Source organism: Heloderma suspectum, chromosome 5 (assembly GCF_057233095.1).
Source record: "Heloderma suspectum isolate Gila_16-S chromosome 5, 16-S_ref, whole genome shotgun sequence".
In the NCBI taxonomy this organism is placed as follows: domain Eukaryota; kingdom Metazoa; phylum Chordata; class Lepidosauria; order Squamata; family Helodermatidae; genus Heloderma; species Heloderma suspectum.
In genome coordinates this window covers 47,073,110-47,088,109 of record NC_139462.1, presented here as the reverse complement: position 1 = coordinate 47,088,109, position 15,000 = coordinate 47,073,110, and the positions used below count along the sequence as shown (strand labels likewise).

Here is a 15,000-nt window from a genome sequence, read left to right as displayed (position 1 = left end):
TCCTCACTGGATACCTTAAGTAAGCCAATATTGATCAGTTGAGTCTTCCAGATTGTAATAGGGGGATAACAGTAGTGATTAATTTCCAGGCTTGTAACTGTTAAAGATCAGTCAAGGTGTGCGTATTTTCTTGCTTTCATTGCAGATCTATGATGTAAGTGGGAGTTCCATTTCTTGTATCTACTGGCTGTTGCCCCTGTTGAGTTCCAAACACAGCATGTGTTCCTCTCCATGCCCACATGGCACAGGAAGCTAAGAAGCCAAGGTTTACACATAGCCAGTGACTGTGGACTGTAGATGGTTAAACAGCTCCTGGCCCAGAACAGATTAACCAGAAAAATGCTGGCTCTAAACCTCCAATAAATCACCACTGTTTGTGCCCTGGTTGATAGATTAGTTGGAGAGCAGAGTTTATTTATTTATTACATTTATATCCCACCTTTTTTTCCTCTTGCAAGGAATCCAAGGTGGCTTACATTCTCCTCCTCTCCATTTTATCCTCACAACAACAACCCTGTGAGGTAGGTTGGGCTGAGAGTCAGTGACTGGCCCAAAGTCACCCAGTGAGCTTCCATGGCCAAGTGGGGACTAGAACCCGGATCTCCTGGCTCCCAGTCCAACACTCTAGCCACTACACCACACTGGCTCTCGTTGGACGTGTGGAAGGCCTCTGCCCCCAGACCTTGTCAGGCTGAGCCCTAGACTATGGGGTAAGAAAGAATAGTGCCAGTACATGTGCCGAAATCCTCCATCACCAATATATGTAGCCTGCCTCCACATGTAGAATTAAAAGAATAGGGCTTCCATCACAGATGCCACTAACTGGGCAGGAGCAGGGGGAGAATTGCTAGCTAAATGTAAGCACTTCCCTAGCCCTGTCTCCTGTCTCTTAATATCTTAAGGGTACAATCCTATGCATGTTTAGGATGAACATGCATAGAACTGTGCCCTAAGGGGGTTGTTGGGAGAAGAGTTCCCTTTTGGTCTTCCCCATGTTCTACCTAAATAAGGGCTGCAATATTCTCCAAAGTTTTTTGTTCCTTGCAAAGAGATGGAAGATTGATCAGGAAAGGCAGAGGACAGGGTTTGTTTCTGAAATGGCACTCCTGACTAGGATTGCTTGGGGGACAGGGGGTGGTGAAGTTCCCCCAGCCCAGTGATCTGATCCGTGCCACCCAGCTGGTGTCTGATTGGCTGGCTGGCTGGCTAGGAAAGTTGAGCAGGGTGGCTGAGAGCTGTTGGTTCCCTACCTATGCTCTAGCTACTGTGTAGTTGAATACAATTATGGGGCTGATATCGAAATCTGACAGAAAATGAGTCCCCATTGCCTTTATCCAGCTGTGCAAGCATGCTGAATTTCCCCCCACCCTTCTAAGCTGTAGAAATCACCATAGGTGCGAGTGGCTTGGCTAGTAAAACTAAGGCCCCAGTTGAATTAAACTCCTGAAGTAGCTGATGTATTGGAAGTGGTGTTGATGTATTTCATTAACACCCTCATCAGCATTTGGTGATTGAGCAAGCAACCAGTTACTTGCGATGTGCCTTACCTTTTAACATTAAGAAATGGGAAAACAAATATAAATTAAACCTCTTTTGTGAGCATTCACTGTAATCAATATCTAAGCTCCTTTAAAAAGTTACAAATAAAGCTGCTTAGATATTGACTAGAGGACACTCTGCCATGGCCTTATCCTGTTGTCTTGACTTCTGTAAGAGAAAAGTTTCATGCAGTCTGGTTTGAATGCCTCTACTCCATTATAGAGAAGGAATAGAGGATTACTACAGGTGCCCAAGGTGTTCAAAAATAAGCCATTCAACCCTGTGTTCATGCACAGGATAAATGCAGCTTCCCTCACCACTCACTCCTGAGCAACTGCTTCCCATTTTGTTACACATCGCTTTCCCCGCTGTTGGCAGCAAGGAAAAAGTAATCTGTATGAGGATTGCTGGTGTGTGGGCGGGTGGCCCCTGAACATCACATGCAACCCTCATGACCATAACGATCATACACCCCTGATTGACGCTAGGAGTAGGGACCTCTACCATTTGCAGTGGCAGAGCCTAGGCAAAAGGGAAACACTTGCCAGTCCTCTTCTCCCCCATGTAGCATCACCTTCCTGTAAACTCTCACTTCACCCTTCTTTTGCTGCTACCAAGTAATTCCTCTCCAAAGCTGCAGAAAGGGTGGGAGCTATCTTGGGAGTTTCCTCAGCAGCTACTTTATCCATTTTGAAGGTAGTGCCTCTTGATGGCAGCTGCAATGGTGACAAAAGGAAAGGGGACATAGATGTACGTTGGAAAGGGCATGTGCAGGTGATTCCCTTCTCAGCCTGAAGGTAGCATGCAAGGGCTACTTGGGGCATTTATATACATGGTCTATTGGCTCACTAGGTCTGGGAGGGCCACCAATGCTTAGACGATGCACAGCTGCCTATGGGAAAACAATGACCTTCACAGGCGTTAGATTTGTTCTGCAGAAAACAATGAAGCTGTACCCCTCTCCCAGCTGCAAGTTCCAATCTAATTTGGTAGGAAATATGAAACTCACTACATCTGTGGTTGATAAACACATTGAAGGGTTGTTGTTGTTCAGTCATGTCCGACTCTTCGTGACCCCATGGACCATAGCATTCCAGGCCTTCCTGTCCTGTGCGCTCTCCCGGAGTGCGCTCAGTTTCATATTCATTGCATCGGTGATGCTATCTAGCCATCTCATCCTCTGCCATCCCCTTCTCCTTTTGCCTTCAATCTTTCCCAGCATCAGGGTCTTTTCCAGGGAGTTTTCTCTTCGCATTAGGTGGCCAAAATATTTGAGTTTCAGCTTCAGTATCTGTCCTTCCCATGAGCAGTCAGGGTTGACTTCCTTTAGAATTGACTGATTCGACCTCCTTGCAGTCCAGGGGACTCGTAAGAGTCTTCTCCAGCACCACAGGGTACATAGGCATAGTATAGAGTAGGCTAGCAGGCCAGATACCACAGCATGTGGTCACATTTCCTATAAGGAAGTGCTCCACATCAACAAAATGAGGGTTCTTGTTTAGCCCAGTCTGGATTCCTTTTGCCCCCAGCGATCCTGCTGAGCTCATTTTGGAAAGCCTCACTTTAAAAAAGAAAAGGTTGAGCTTGACAAAGAGTAGGAAATGTTACTTAGTTGTTCTTTTCAAGTACAACCTGCACAATCTTGGGGTAGTCAAATCTCCATTAAGAATAGGTCCCTCATATTAAATAGACCCATTTTCTAGTTACAGCATTTCCTGCCTTGAAAATTGTAGGTTGTAGTGACAGTTTATAGGCTGGCTGCAAAACTGGAAGGTCTTTAGACTGTATTGCTTTTAAGTGTTCAACTGGAACAGATTCATTATTTTTCCTGGTGTTTTTTTTACCACACTGCTGCTCATCAGTCTTAATGATTCAAGCTACCTTTTTGCTTGAGTTAAGGCTCTGTATGTTCTCACCAGATGACTGGCCAGTGTGATAGACTGCAGCACTGCCTGCATATGAACTGGACATGTGGACACACTCCTGTTAGCTGCATCTGCAGAATGGGGGCATATTAAACTTAGTTTCTTTACCAGGAAAGAGTTGAAAAGCCAGGCCTTCTATTCCCTGTTTAAGCTGCACGTGAGAGAGAAGAGCAAGGCTAAGAATATGTACATATAAACTGCTGCATGTATGGCTGAATATACTGAACATAGGAAGTTTGCATATGAAGTAATGTAGGAATTACAGCACGGAGAATAATTTAAGTCAAATTTTATGATCAAGTGAAGTACAGATGCACCTATAAAGATGATCACAGGACCAGAATAAAAAAGGTTTACTGGGAAAATACATACATCATTTAGACAATAGTGGGCACCATTACAATTCCTTTCAAGAATATATGTTATAGAATACACAAACGGAATAATGCATTTGAGCAGGAAAATAATGTACAAAAATAAGATTTAATTTTATATTTTACTTTATAAAACAGCTCTTTTTTTCCTCTTTTTGCCAACTGGTTTTTTATTTGTGCTGTGCTGTTTGGGGGAAGGTTCTGTTCTGTGGGGAGAAAAAGATTTAAGTGTAAATAAAACCAAATATAGCATTCTGTTACATCAGAATGGACTGCAATACCTTGATTCTCAGCTACATGAACCAAACATGTCTATCACATGTGAGCAACCCAGAGGTTGCATCCAGCTGTTGACCATTCTCTGTGCAGGCCACAGAGTCCTGCTCTCTGTTGCTGTTTTCTCAACAATTAGTAGTGAGAAATCACTCCCTTGATCAAGGACCACTGGGGTTGATGAGTTTAAAGCCCCTCATCCTGCCCCTGGGAACGATCTTTGCAGGTACTTTTAAGTCTTTTCAATCCTGATCAGGATCACTGATCAGTCTCCAATTGATCATTCCTCCCCTCCTCCAGTGATTCTGAATGGGCGTGTGTGATTGGGTGAGAGAGGGGTGGTGGTGTCCCACTCACTTCTGCCCCACTCACCACAAGTTAAAGGTTGCTGTGGGGGCAAATGCACCTGCCACCCACCTGCCCAGATTACAGAATCAGAATTGTATATACAAGGGTCATCGAGCTATGAAGGCTGCAATGCTCTTGCCATCAGCATGCACAAAGGGATACGGAGAGTACCATGGTATGCTTGGAAAAGACTTGGAGTTTCTTGAATGTTAAAAAATAAATGGAAATGAGACCTCCAGGAGAGTGATCTTTGTAGTGCTGGGTATTATGCTTGCCAGAGGAGAAATCCATGCCCTGGTGAATGGATTTATGATGTCCAACCATGCTCTAGCAGCTGACCAACCAGGGGCTGGTCTGAGCCCCCACTTACACTTCTCCCTCTCTCATAATACTAGAACCCAGTGGGGTCATCCAGTGAAGCTGATTGGTGAGAGATTCAGGACAGTTAAAAGGAAGCACTTCACACAGCTAAACTATGGAATTCAGTACCACAAGATGTAGTGATGGCTTCCTACTAGGATGGCTTTAAAAGGGAAAGACAAATTCCTGGAGGTTAAGGCTATCAGTGGCTACTAATCATGCTGGCTATATGCTACCTCCAGTATGCCTATGTATATGAGTTGCTGGGGAACATGGGCGGGAGGGTGCTACTGCACTCATGTCCTACTTGTGGGTTTCCCACAGGCAGCTGGCTGACCACTGAGTGAGCAGAATGCTGGATAAGATGGATCCTTGGTCTGATCCAGTATGGCTCTTATGTTCTTAATTGTTCTCAAATACCCTTAGTTATGAAAAGAAAAAGTCCTTGAAATTACCTCTTTTTGTGTGTTACTTCTGGCTCTAGAATAACAACGTCTTCCTCTTCGCTGTCAGATAACACGATTGTTTCATCTTGAAGATACAAGAAAATTCCTTAGTGCATAGTTTCTAAAGACTGGTTTACATGTCATATACCACTTGAATCTGGCTCAGACAAGCACCATTAATTTCTTCAAGCTTCTCCTTACATAGTTCTTATACACTGTGTGGAGATTTTCCACACTAGCCCCCACACATTTCTGGCAATGGCTGGTCAGGAATGGACATTTTCCAAGCAATCTGGAAGAACCGTTTCAAGCCACATGGCAGCTGTTATCATATATGCTGGCCCCAAGGTTAATCATTAGTATGTTACTAATAAAGTCAGATATAGGGCGATACCTGTGTAACATTTTGGTCTCAAAAGGATACAGCACTTTATTATAATTATTACATGTTTTTTAAATTGTCAATTATCAATTTACTACAAGCTATTACTTGTCTTTCAATAGCAACATAGTGCAGGGGACAGGCAAAACAGCTATTCCAGTCCCTCCTTTAGAAAGAGACCAATTTCTAGGATGAGGGTAGGCCAACATTATTCAAGGCAGTATTCTTTCATCCTAATTTTCTAGTATAATGTTGTTCAAGGGCCATAATCAGACAGCCAATTGGGAATCTGGGAAACGTGTGCACAGCAAGAGGTGTCAAAATATTTTCTGCAGCTGATGATCTGGCAGACCAGAAATGGTTTTAAACTGAGAAGCAATTTCCTATTCTGCTTTAAAATTCTGAAAACAATTTCCTGTCCTGTCTCTGCATATAGACCTATCTGGCCAAGAACTCCTGCTTACCTAGAGTTAGCATGCACCAAAGTAGAAACAGATCCGCAGAAACTAATGTGCAATCTGAAACTACATCTTCCTATTCCATTTTACCCCAAAGTTTTTTTTAAAAGCAAGTTTGTTTAAAAAGATACTAACCTTTCTGATTCCTGGTTCCAACACTAGCATCTCCTGTTTCCATATTCTGGTCTTCTACTGTTACAGGTTCATCCTGGGCAACTTCATCTTCCTCCTCTTCCCTTTCAGATTCCTCAAAATCTCCCCATGAATTCTCAAGTCTTTCTCCAATCTGGGCTGTGCCAGAAGTCCATACAACTGGCTTGGCCAAACTAGCCTCATTAAGAAAAATCCAGCAGTTATCCAAAATATATTACAGTATAATGGACTTGATGGGTTTTTTGGCTCAGACCTTGTGCCCCGGTTTGCTCTACAGTTTGGAGGAACAAGCTCCAGCCTGTGTTGAATACTCCACACAGTAATGAGCATGGTGTGAAGAAATGTACTATGCTTTTCTGACCAAAAAAAAAGAAATATATGGTCACCTATGTATGGACAGCGCAATGAACACAGCGTAGTGGTGACCACTCTAGGGCCTTTTTTCATAATAGCCTTTAGAACAGTAAGTGTGCAGTTATTACAAATCTTTGCACACCTTCTTCCTTTAAGGTTGCACTGCTTTCCCAGCATTGGCTGCCTTTTCTACCTGGCAAAATGGAATACTTTCCTCATAGTACACCTATTGCTATTATGATTACCATAGGAATAAGTTACTATCATGATCACCTGTGCATTATGGTGCACAACATGTGTGAAATGACTTTTTAAAATATCTATACACCTTTTTGAGTGTCCCTAGTAGCTATATTTCCCCACTGTGGTGAATGCTCATCCAATGCTAGATTTCATGCTGAATTTTATGTTGCTTTTGATTTTATGGGTTTTCATTCTATTTTGTATCTAACTTTTTATGTTTATTTACTGTAAGCTGCCCGGAGAACTTGATGTTATGGGGCAGCATACAAATGTAAATAATAAATACAATTAAATTGGTGTCTTAAAATGTGGTTTCTTTGCGGGCTGTATGATCCTGCTGTCAAAAAACAGGTCTGGATCATTCTTCAAGACCTTTTCTTTTCTTTTTGCAAAGTTCCAAAGTTCTAATTACTCTCCACAGTAAGGCTCTCCACAGTATTGGCTTAGCCTCCAGGCACGATCCTGAGGAATGGGATCCTGTCCTGCTGAGCACCACAAACCCAGTCACCTAACTCACTGCTAAGATGCAATAATAATAATTTTTAAAAGATACACTTCTGAAGGAGGTAATGCTTTGGCAATTATTTCTTCAGCTTGCTCTTGTACATCTTTAGTATCAATAGGGGCTTGTTCTATCTTAAAGGCAGTTATTCTTTGGTTGGGAATAGATTCTGCAAATCCGAATTTCTCCCCTTGTTTCCTATTGAAAGAAAAAAAAGTTCCTTTAGAAGTAAACATGTGAATAAAAATTTAGAATAGTTGATAGGTTGCACAAAACAAAAGCAATTTTCCTTCTTACCAGATAAAGAACATTAAATTATTTATATCCCACTTTTCAAAAATGGCTCACAGTTACAAAACAATTAAGAACAGCCAAATATGAAAACAAGTAAAAACGTATCAACATAAAAATGGTAGAAATCAGAGCACTGTATTTAATAAAAAGGGTTTTCAATGCCCATTTAAAAACAAGTAATGGAATTTAAGGAAGTTCTGGAAAAGGGGCCTTTTCTTCTCTAAATAAACAAGCCACAAGCCTGGATTCCCATATACGCAAGCTAAGAGTTATTATTATGATTGATGGCAGTTGAAACAAAGAATGACCTGGTAGCGCATAATGGGATTTGTCGGGCACAAGCAGAAGCAAGTGAGCCCATTGCCTCCGGTGCACTCCACACTTCTGCTTTCATTTTACAACTACGGTCGCCCTGATCAAAGGTTGCTCTCATGGCATCCAAAACTGGGTACTCTGGGTTGCTTAACTCCTAACAACCCGGAGTGCCCAGGTTCCGACGTCATGAAAGCAACTTATGATTGAGGTAACAGTGAAAGCAAGGAGTGTGCTGGAGGCAGCGCACTCGCTCACTCCCAATCAACTCATGATTTGCATTTATGTGCAAACCGGCCCAAAGTCTTGCAACCTGTCCTACCTCGCAGTGTTGGTTTGAGATGCCGACTCCCATTTGTCCAAGCAAATGATGCAGGATGTAATATGTGCCAGCATCCTGGTGATCACATTTTGAACCAACTGAAGTTTCTAAACCAAATTTAAAGGCAGACCCATTTACAAAACATGACTTGCCAAATTTGTAGACTACTTTAAATGGCAACAAATTAGTGATGTGTCATGTAGCATTTTCAACACTCACCTAACTTTTTTATCATTCTCCAAGGCTTTTTGAATTAGCTCTGTGATTTCTGCTACTTTAACCCCTGTTATTTTGCTGCATCTCAGAACCTGTGGTAAACAAATCAGTATTATAACATGGGCAAATACAGTTTAAAAAGACTTCATCACAGGATGTGTTTGCTCCATGTCAGGGATGGCCAAGTTATTAAACTGGGGGAAGAAACATGCATGTGCCTTGGCACCCAGATAGTGAAGGATCAAGTAACAAAAAGATGGCAGAGTGAAGACAGCATGAACTCAAATCATGGCCCAGAGGTCTCTGCACCATTGCAAAGGCTTCTGGGAACCGTTCTCCTTTTGAACAGTAAAAATAAATCTTTAAGGGCACAATCCTATTGGGATAGGCAGCTGCATCCAAACTCGGAGGTGACCACCTATCCAATGCAAGGCAGGAGCAGAGTGGAGGGGATCTTCCCCTCAGTGCTTCAGCCGCCCTTCATTTGCGGCTAGACAGCCTATTTTGGCTGTCTAGCCGTGGGAAGTCAGAGCGGGGGGGAGGGGCGGACAGCGGACAATGCACAGGAAGTGTCAGAAAGGCACGTCTGCCCTCTCCCCCTCACAGAACACCCCGTTTTCGCTGCTCCGCGCTCCTCTTACGAGTGTGGAGCCGATCTGCACTGCCTATAAGGCAGCGCAGGAGGGGGTGGAGGTCAGTTCTCAGGGAGCCGACCTGTCTTACGTCCATCTAGCCGCTGACTAGCAGCCATAGGATTGCACCCTAAACCCATTAATATGAAGCTTAATTAAAAAGTTTAAATGTGAAAGGGCTATCATGTTCTCAGCTGTGAAATATAGACCTTGTATTCTATTTAACTAAACTTGTTTAATTCTGCATCTGTTTATATGTTGTATAAGAATAAGCAGCAGCACTCTTCCATTGAAGAGACATTTTCAGTTCAGCAACAACTGCAGAAGTGATCAACATTTTGAGGTAGTAAACCTGATTATTTGTCAAAGTTCATGTAGCAAATCATTTTTACAAGACAGCAACAAAGGGACAGTTTTCACTGTACTTGAGCAAAAGTATGCTGTAAGCAACACTTTACTAAGATGGGAAGTTTTACGCAGCCTAACTGCAATTTTAGCACTGTCATTAACCAATAGCTGTCCCACTAGAAGTTACATCCTGCTTAGGTTAAAAGCGGTTTTATACAAAGGCTTAGCAAATTTTAATCAAGGATATAATTTCTGTAGTTTCTTGTATTTGCAATATGGAGAGGCCTCTCTACATTCAAATGGTCAATGGACTAATTGGACAAGTTCAGCTTCCGGAAACTTTTGTCCTTGATGTGGGCTCCTACAAATGCAAGTTTTTTCTTTCTCCCTCTCCCACACATGTGCTCTACACAATGGTTTGGATGCAGACTTGCCCCTCTGCAAACAGAAGGGCTCCTTCCATTAGTGGAGGGAAATGGGATCCAGTAGAAGCTTCCGAGTGGAGGAAGAGTACAGGGCAACAATTTTCTCCAAATTTCCTATTCCCCTACAGTGCCCAGTGCTGCCCCCCACACTGTTCCAGAGGGTCCTGTAATCCCTAGCAGAACCCTGATGAGTGCAATCTGGATCCAACCTAATAATTTAAAATTTCCTATCCAGTTCAAATTGGAATTAAGATCACGTTATGATTACATGTAAAGAAGTTATTAACCAACTGTGGGACACCAACAATTACTCCTATAAACTGTGATCCACAGTTTAATATTCTTCAGAAGCTTTCATATTACCTGATCTTTTAACAACATAATCCCACCACTGGACTGAATTGTACAAATCTCACGGTGCTTATTCATGGCAATCACAAGCAGGCCATCCATTACTCGTTCCTCCTGTTCACTGGGATCTACTAATAAATAGGTCCTGAAATAATTTTAAAACAAGCAATAAAAGTTTGCCTCAAAAAGGTGGACAGATGAAAAGCCAAACAAGATATTATGCAAGGTACTAGCTATATGCTCAATGCAGATTTTAGATCTATACATTTCACAAACACATGGTGAAAAATAATCAAAACCAGTTGTGTTACACTGTAGTAGTGATTTTTCAACTTATTATTTATTTACTGTATTTTTATCCCACCTTCCAATTGTCTCCCAAAACAGTTCAGATCAACACACATGTGCACACACAGAGGATTAAGATGGTATACTATCACATTAAAAACAAAACATTTGGTTCCCCTTTGGTCTATATGTGCCTGAATTCTAGTAACACTGGCAAACTGCTGTCAGCCAGTGGAACAATGCTAACTTACCCTTGCTGGAAGAAAGCAAAGCTTACGCAGATAGGCATGTGGTGGATACTCAGAGGGACAGGATCCCGTTCCTCAGGGGTATACTAAAGATAAAACAACATTTTACTTAGCCAACTGCATACCTAACAAGAAAGCAGAATATACGTAGCTGACAATGTTTACTGATATTTCATTTCTAAAATTAAAAGAACCACCTGGAACCACTTTTTTGCACGTTAAAGCAAACTGAGTGGTTACAGTACTTTCATTATTTGTCACAGAATTTCCAGAATTATCTCTAAGAGGGCTGAGAAAAACTTTACTTAATAAATGTAAGCAGCTTAATAATATATCTATTATTACTTACACTGATATCCAAGGAGCTCAAGGTGACATACATGGTTTCCCCCTTGTCTAAGTGGAGACTCTAAGTTAGAGCTGATTTAACTCTTTCTCATCTAAACATACAGATATCTTATTTATGACTTCAAGTGTAACACATGGACATCACAAGTCCAAAATAAGTAGGATACATTTTAGATGTACTGACCAGATATGAACAGAATTTGTAGCCCACTAGCCAATTTTTGGTAGACCACCAAGTGCCTGCTGGGATTACTGCAAAGAACACTGGACCTTGTTCTGACCGAATAAAGTATTTCTTATGTTCTTAAGCCAAGACGGTATACTCAAGTTTATTTGGCATAGATAAGTAATGCCTTAATTGCCAAGAAGATCCAGTATGTTGTCTTGCTTTGTAACACACATTGGTGGGCCATTGTGATTCTGGGGGGGGGGGGGGGGGGGGAAGTAGCGCACGCAAGTCAGAAGTTAGCCCACCCCATAGTAAATATGCAATTCCAAAGAAAATTACCAGTGTGACTTCTTCTCCTTGCACAGACACATCTGGCCTCCGAAAGTGGCACAATGCCACTATTGCTGCTATACTTGCAGCATCGATAATGTTTCCATTATGATTCAACACATGCAGGTCCACACGAATTTGCCACACCTCAGAAGAAACAAGCAAGCTATTTCAATTCTCTCTTCACAAAGTAGTAACGTGCTTTTATGGTTCAGGAAATATCAGTGTAAAACCTCTACCCAGCCATATTTTGTCCACACATTTACCTAGTAACTCCTTGTTAAAAACATGACACTTGAGCAAATGGCCAAAACTCACGTGAACATAATGATACATGTGCATGTGTGTGTATACACAACACACACACCTAGCCTCTGGTGGTCCCCAAGTTTTGGGTAAAAACGTGGAAGAAAGGTCTCTCCAGGAGTATTCAAAACTGCGTTCTCAGTGATTACACACAATGGAAAATGTCTAAAAAGAGTATCTTGCTATAGGTGAAGGACAGAGTCAAGCAAAATAATACTGACAATTCCCCAGGCAATACCCTTCTATTGAAAACTTTTATTAGAACAATACCAGAATCTCTAATATTCAACAAAAATCTAAAATACCTTTGCCAAATACCATTCACGCTCTCAAAAAATTTCTGCATGGTTATAATCAGTGCAAAGGATCAGGCTACTTAAAATCAATTACATGGCTTTCCTGGCAAATCATTGTTTATTATTTATAATGGTACCTAATATGTACTAGGTGCTGTACCAAAACAGGAAACTTAAGTCCCTGCTCGTAGTCTCACCATCTAAAAAACACATGACGCAAAAAGGAGTAGAGAGCTAGAAAAATCTAAGAACACAGGGCTGTATCCAATGTTAGTCCTACTTAGAGCATTCCCATTGAAATGAATGGGACTTCAGATAGACTAACATTGGATATAGCCCAGATTGAGCTATCACGTGTAAAATCATAAATCATCACATAAATCTATATACAGATATATAACTTAATTTTAAAAATAAAATTGATTGTGACTTGAGGCATATGAATTCTACAAACATAAAGACTAGGGAGTCTGCTGTCACATTTCAGAATTCATGCAATTGCACACCTTTTCACCAGCAACAACACAAAGAGATTCCGTATCTATACATTTGGAGTTCCTTAGGCATCTTTCTAACAGTCGATTCAGTTTTACAAGCAGCTCAGATTGTCTAGAATTGAAAAAAAAAAAATGATTAGTTACTAACAAATGTGAAAACAGAAACAATAATTTCCATGCGCTATTTTTGCTTGTTAACATCTGGGATGTGTGAGATGGAAATCACATACCTTCCGGGCTCAAAAGCAGGTGATGCCATAGGAGAGAGTTCAAGATTAAAGAAAAGTATACCCTCTGTTGCACGACTTGGCTTTGGGGAGACAAGTTCACATGACACTTGTCCAAGAATTCTGTAAAAAGAAATGCCACCCCAGCCCCAAACACAAGGTGTTAGAATAAAATTTCAACATCTTGCTATTTATTTACATTTTATAGGAAAGCTAACAAGGAGACATTCTAAAATTCCAGTGTCTAACACAGAGGTTGAATTTCCCTGGGAAAAACAGTAACTTCTTTATGACTTGCAGAAGTAGGGTTGCTGGCCTGCAAGCCAAAAAGTGATATTATACCTTTAAATTCTCCATGAAGCAGGAGATCAGGTGGAAGAATCCATAGCAACCTTGTTCTATCCTTTCATCCACCCCTTTCCTCTGCCTGCTGTAGTGAGCAGGACTCCAGGTAGGCTGCACAACATTTTTTCCAGTTGAGGCCAGAGTGATATAATGGGGGGTGGGGGGAGAGACAAGGCAGGTGGGTCTGCATCCCCTATTATGAAATACCTAGTTTTCCCAAGCTCCACGATACAGCAGCCATAGTCAGCCCCAAAGGAAATGCGGAGGTTTCTGTAGTCATAGCACTGTCGTCCATCCAGACGCTACAAAGTCAGAGAAGAGCAGTGTTACAGATGGGAAATGTGGAAAGCAACTGGGGAAGAAAGCAACAGAAGTATAGAAAAAGATGCAGAAACCTAAGGGCATAATGTCAACAATCCAGAAATGTACCCCAGCCCTCCCTAATTCTAGGGTTGCCGCCTTTTTGTGGACAGGGTTTTTGTGCCTTGAACTAGCTATATGACAAGCACAGGTCAACAGAGTGTAGTTTTCCCCTATCTCTTTATCTCCATGCCCACAAGCTTCACCGGTTGACTTTTGCCTATTACGCAGCTATTAAAGACACATAAATCCTATCCATAAGAAACCCATCAATGAGACTACATGCAGGGGTGGGAAACTTGTAGGCTAAAACACCAGGAAGGCTACAACTCCCATCAGCTCCAGCTAGCATAGGTACTGACTGGTGAGAGATCATGGGAGCTGTAGGCCAAAATATTTGGAGAGCCACAAGTTGTCCACCGATGGATTACAGAATGATACGCTTCAGTGTGCATTTATCAGAGATGAGCCTAAGAAGCAGCAGGCGCTCCCCCAGATTATTCCTTACTCCTTCAATTATCACTCACAGTATGGTTGAAGAGTACAATCCTTGCTTCCATAATAATGATTTTTGCCATCCCCCTTGTGTCCCAAAACTAGTTTTTGTGGAGCCACTGCTTAGCTCTGGTGAGGGCGCTTGTAACCCAACCAACTGGTGCGTACAGAGCATCCAGCTCCAATGTTAATCTAATTTACGTCACACTTATTTCAATGGGTCTACTCTTAAGTAGGGCAAACACTGGATTTCATAGGGAGTCACAGTTCTGCCACTTAAGTAAATGATGGCTACTCTTCTACCCTTGAGACAGGAAAAAAAAAGGAGGGGAGGGGAAACGATGAGAGCGAGGCTGAGGCTGCCCTCTCTCCAGCTCTCCGCGCGCACGCGGAGAGACCACCCCAGCGGCGCCGCGTCTGTGCACGGGGCCTCCTGCGCGGGGGTCGGTACACTGTTGTTACGTGTCCTCTCGCACCTTCCTCTCCTCGATAGCCCGTAACAGGAACCGCTTCTCGCAGCTGGACAGCGGCGTTTCCTTCATAGCGGCTGCCGCTTCTTCTTGGCCTCCACGGCCCGGTCCCGTCCCAGAGCCCGCAGTCCTTCCCTTTCGCTACCTGACGTGCTCTCCGGACGTCATAGGCAAGCGACGTTGACAGGAGCGCGCAAGTTTAAAAGCGTAGTCAAGCCGGCGCTTCCTTTCACCTTAGCAACGAGGCTGCACATAGAAAGAACGTCATGGGCGAGGGAGAGCGCGACTTCGGGCGGCCGTAAAGCAAACTCTCGTTGTGGAGCGAGCGACGCCGGGGGGCGTCGGTTTCCGGCTGCGCGGGGAG

General features: G+C 42.6%; 1 protein-coding gene across 1 annotated transcript; it reads right to left on the bottom strand.

The window, feature by feature from the left end:
* Positions 1–3,733: 3,733 nt before the first annotated feature.
* EXOSC9 (exosome component 9) lies at positions 3,734–14,795 on the bottom strand. The gene is made up of 12 exons (XM_084855945.1): positions 14,643–14,795; positions 13,519–13,613; positions 12,970–13,089; positions 12,749–12,851; positions 11,650–11,787; positions 10,797–10,879; positions 10,270–10,402; positions 8,505–8,593; positions 7,409–7,555; positions 6,241–6,431; positions 5,275–5,350; positions 3,734–4,044 (listed from the first exon to the last, which is right to left on the bottom strand). The coding sequence occupies exons 1-12, from the start codon at positions 14,706–14,708 to the stop codon at positions 3,966–3,968; spliced, it is 1,320 nt and encodes a 439-aa protein (XP_084712071.1). The 5' UTR covers positions 14,709–14,795; the 3' UTR covers positions 3,734–3,965.
* Positions 14,796–15,000: the final 205 nt, after the last annotated feature.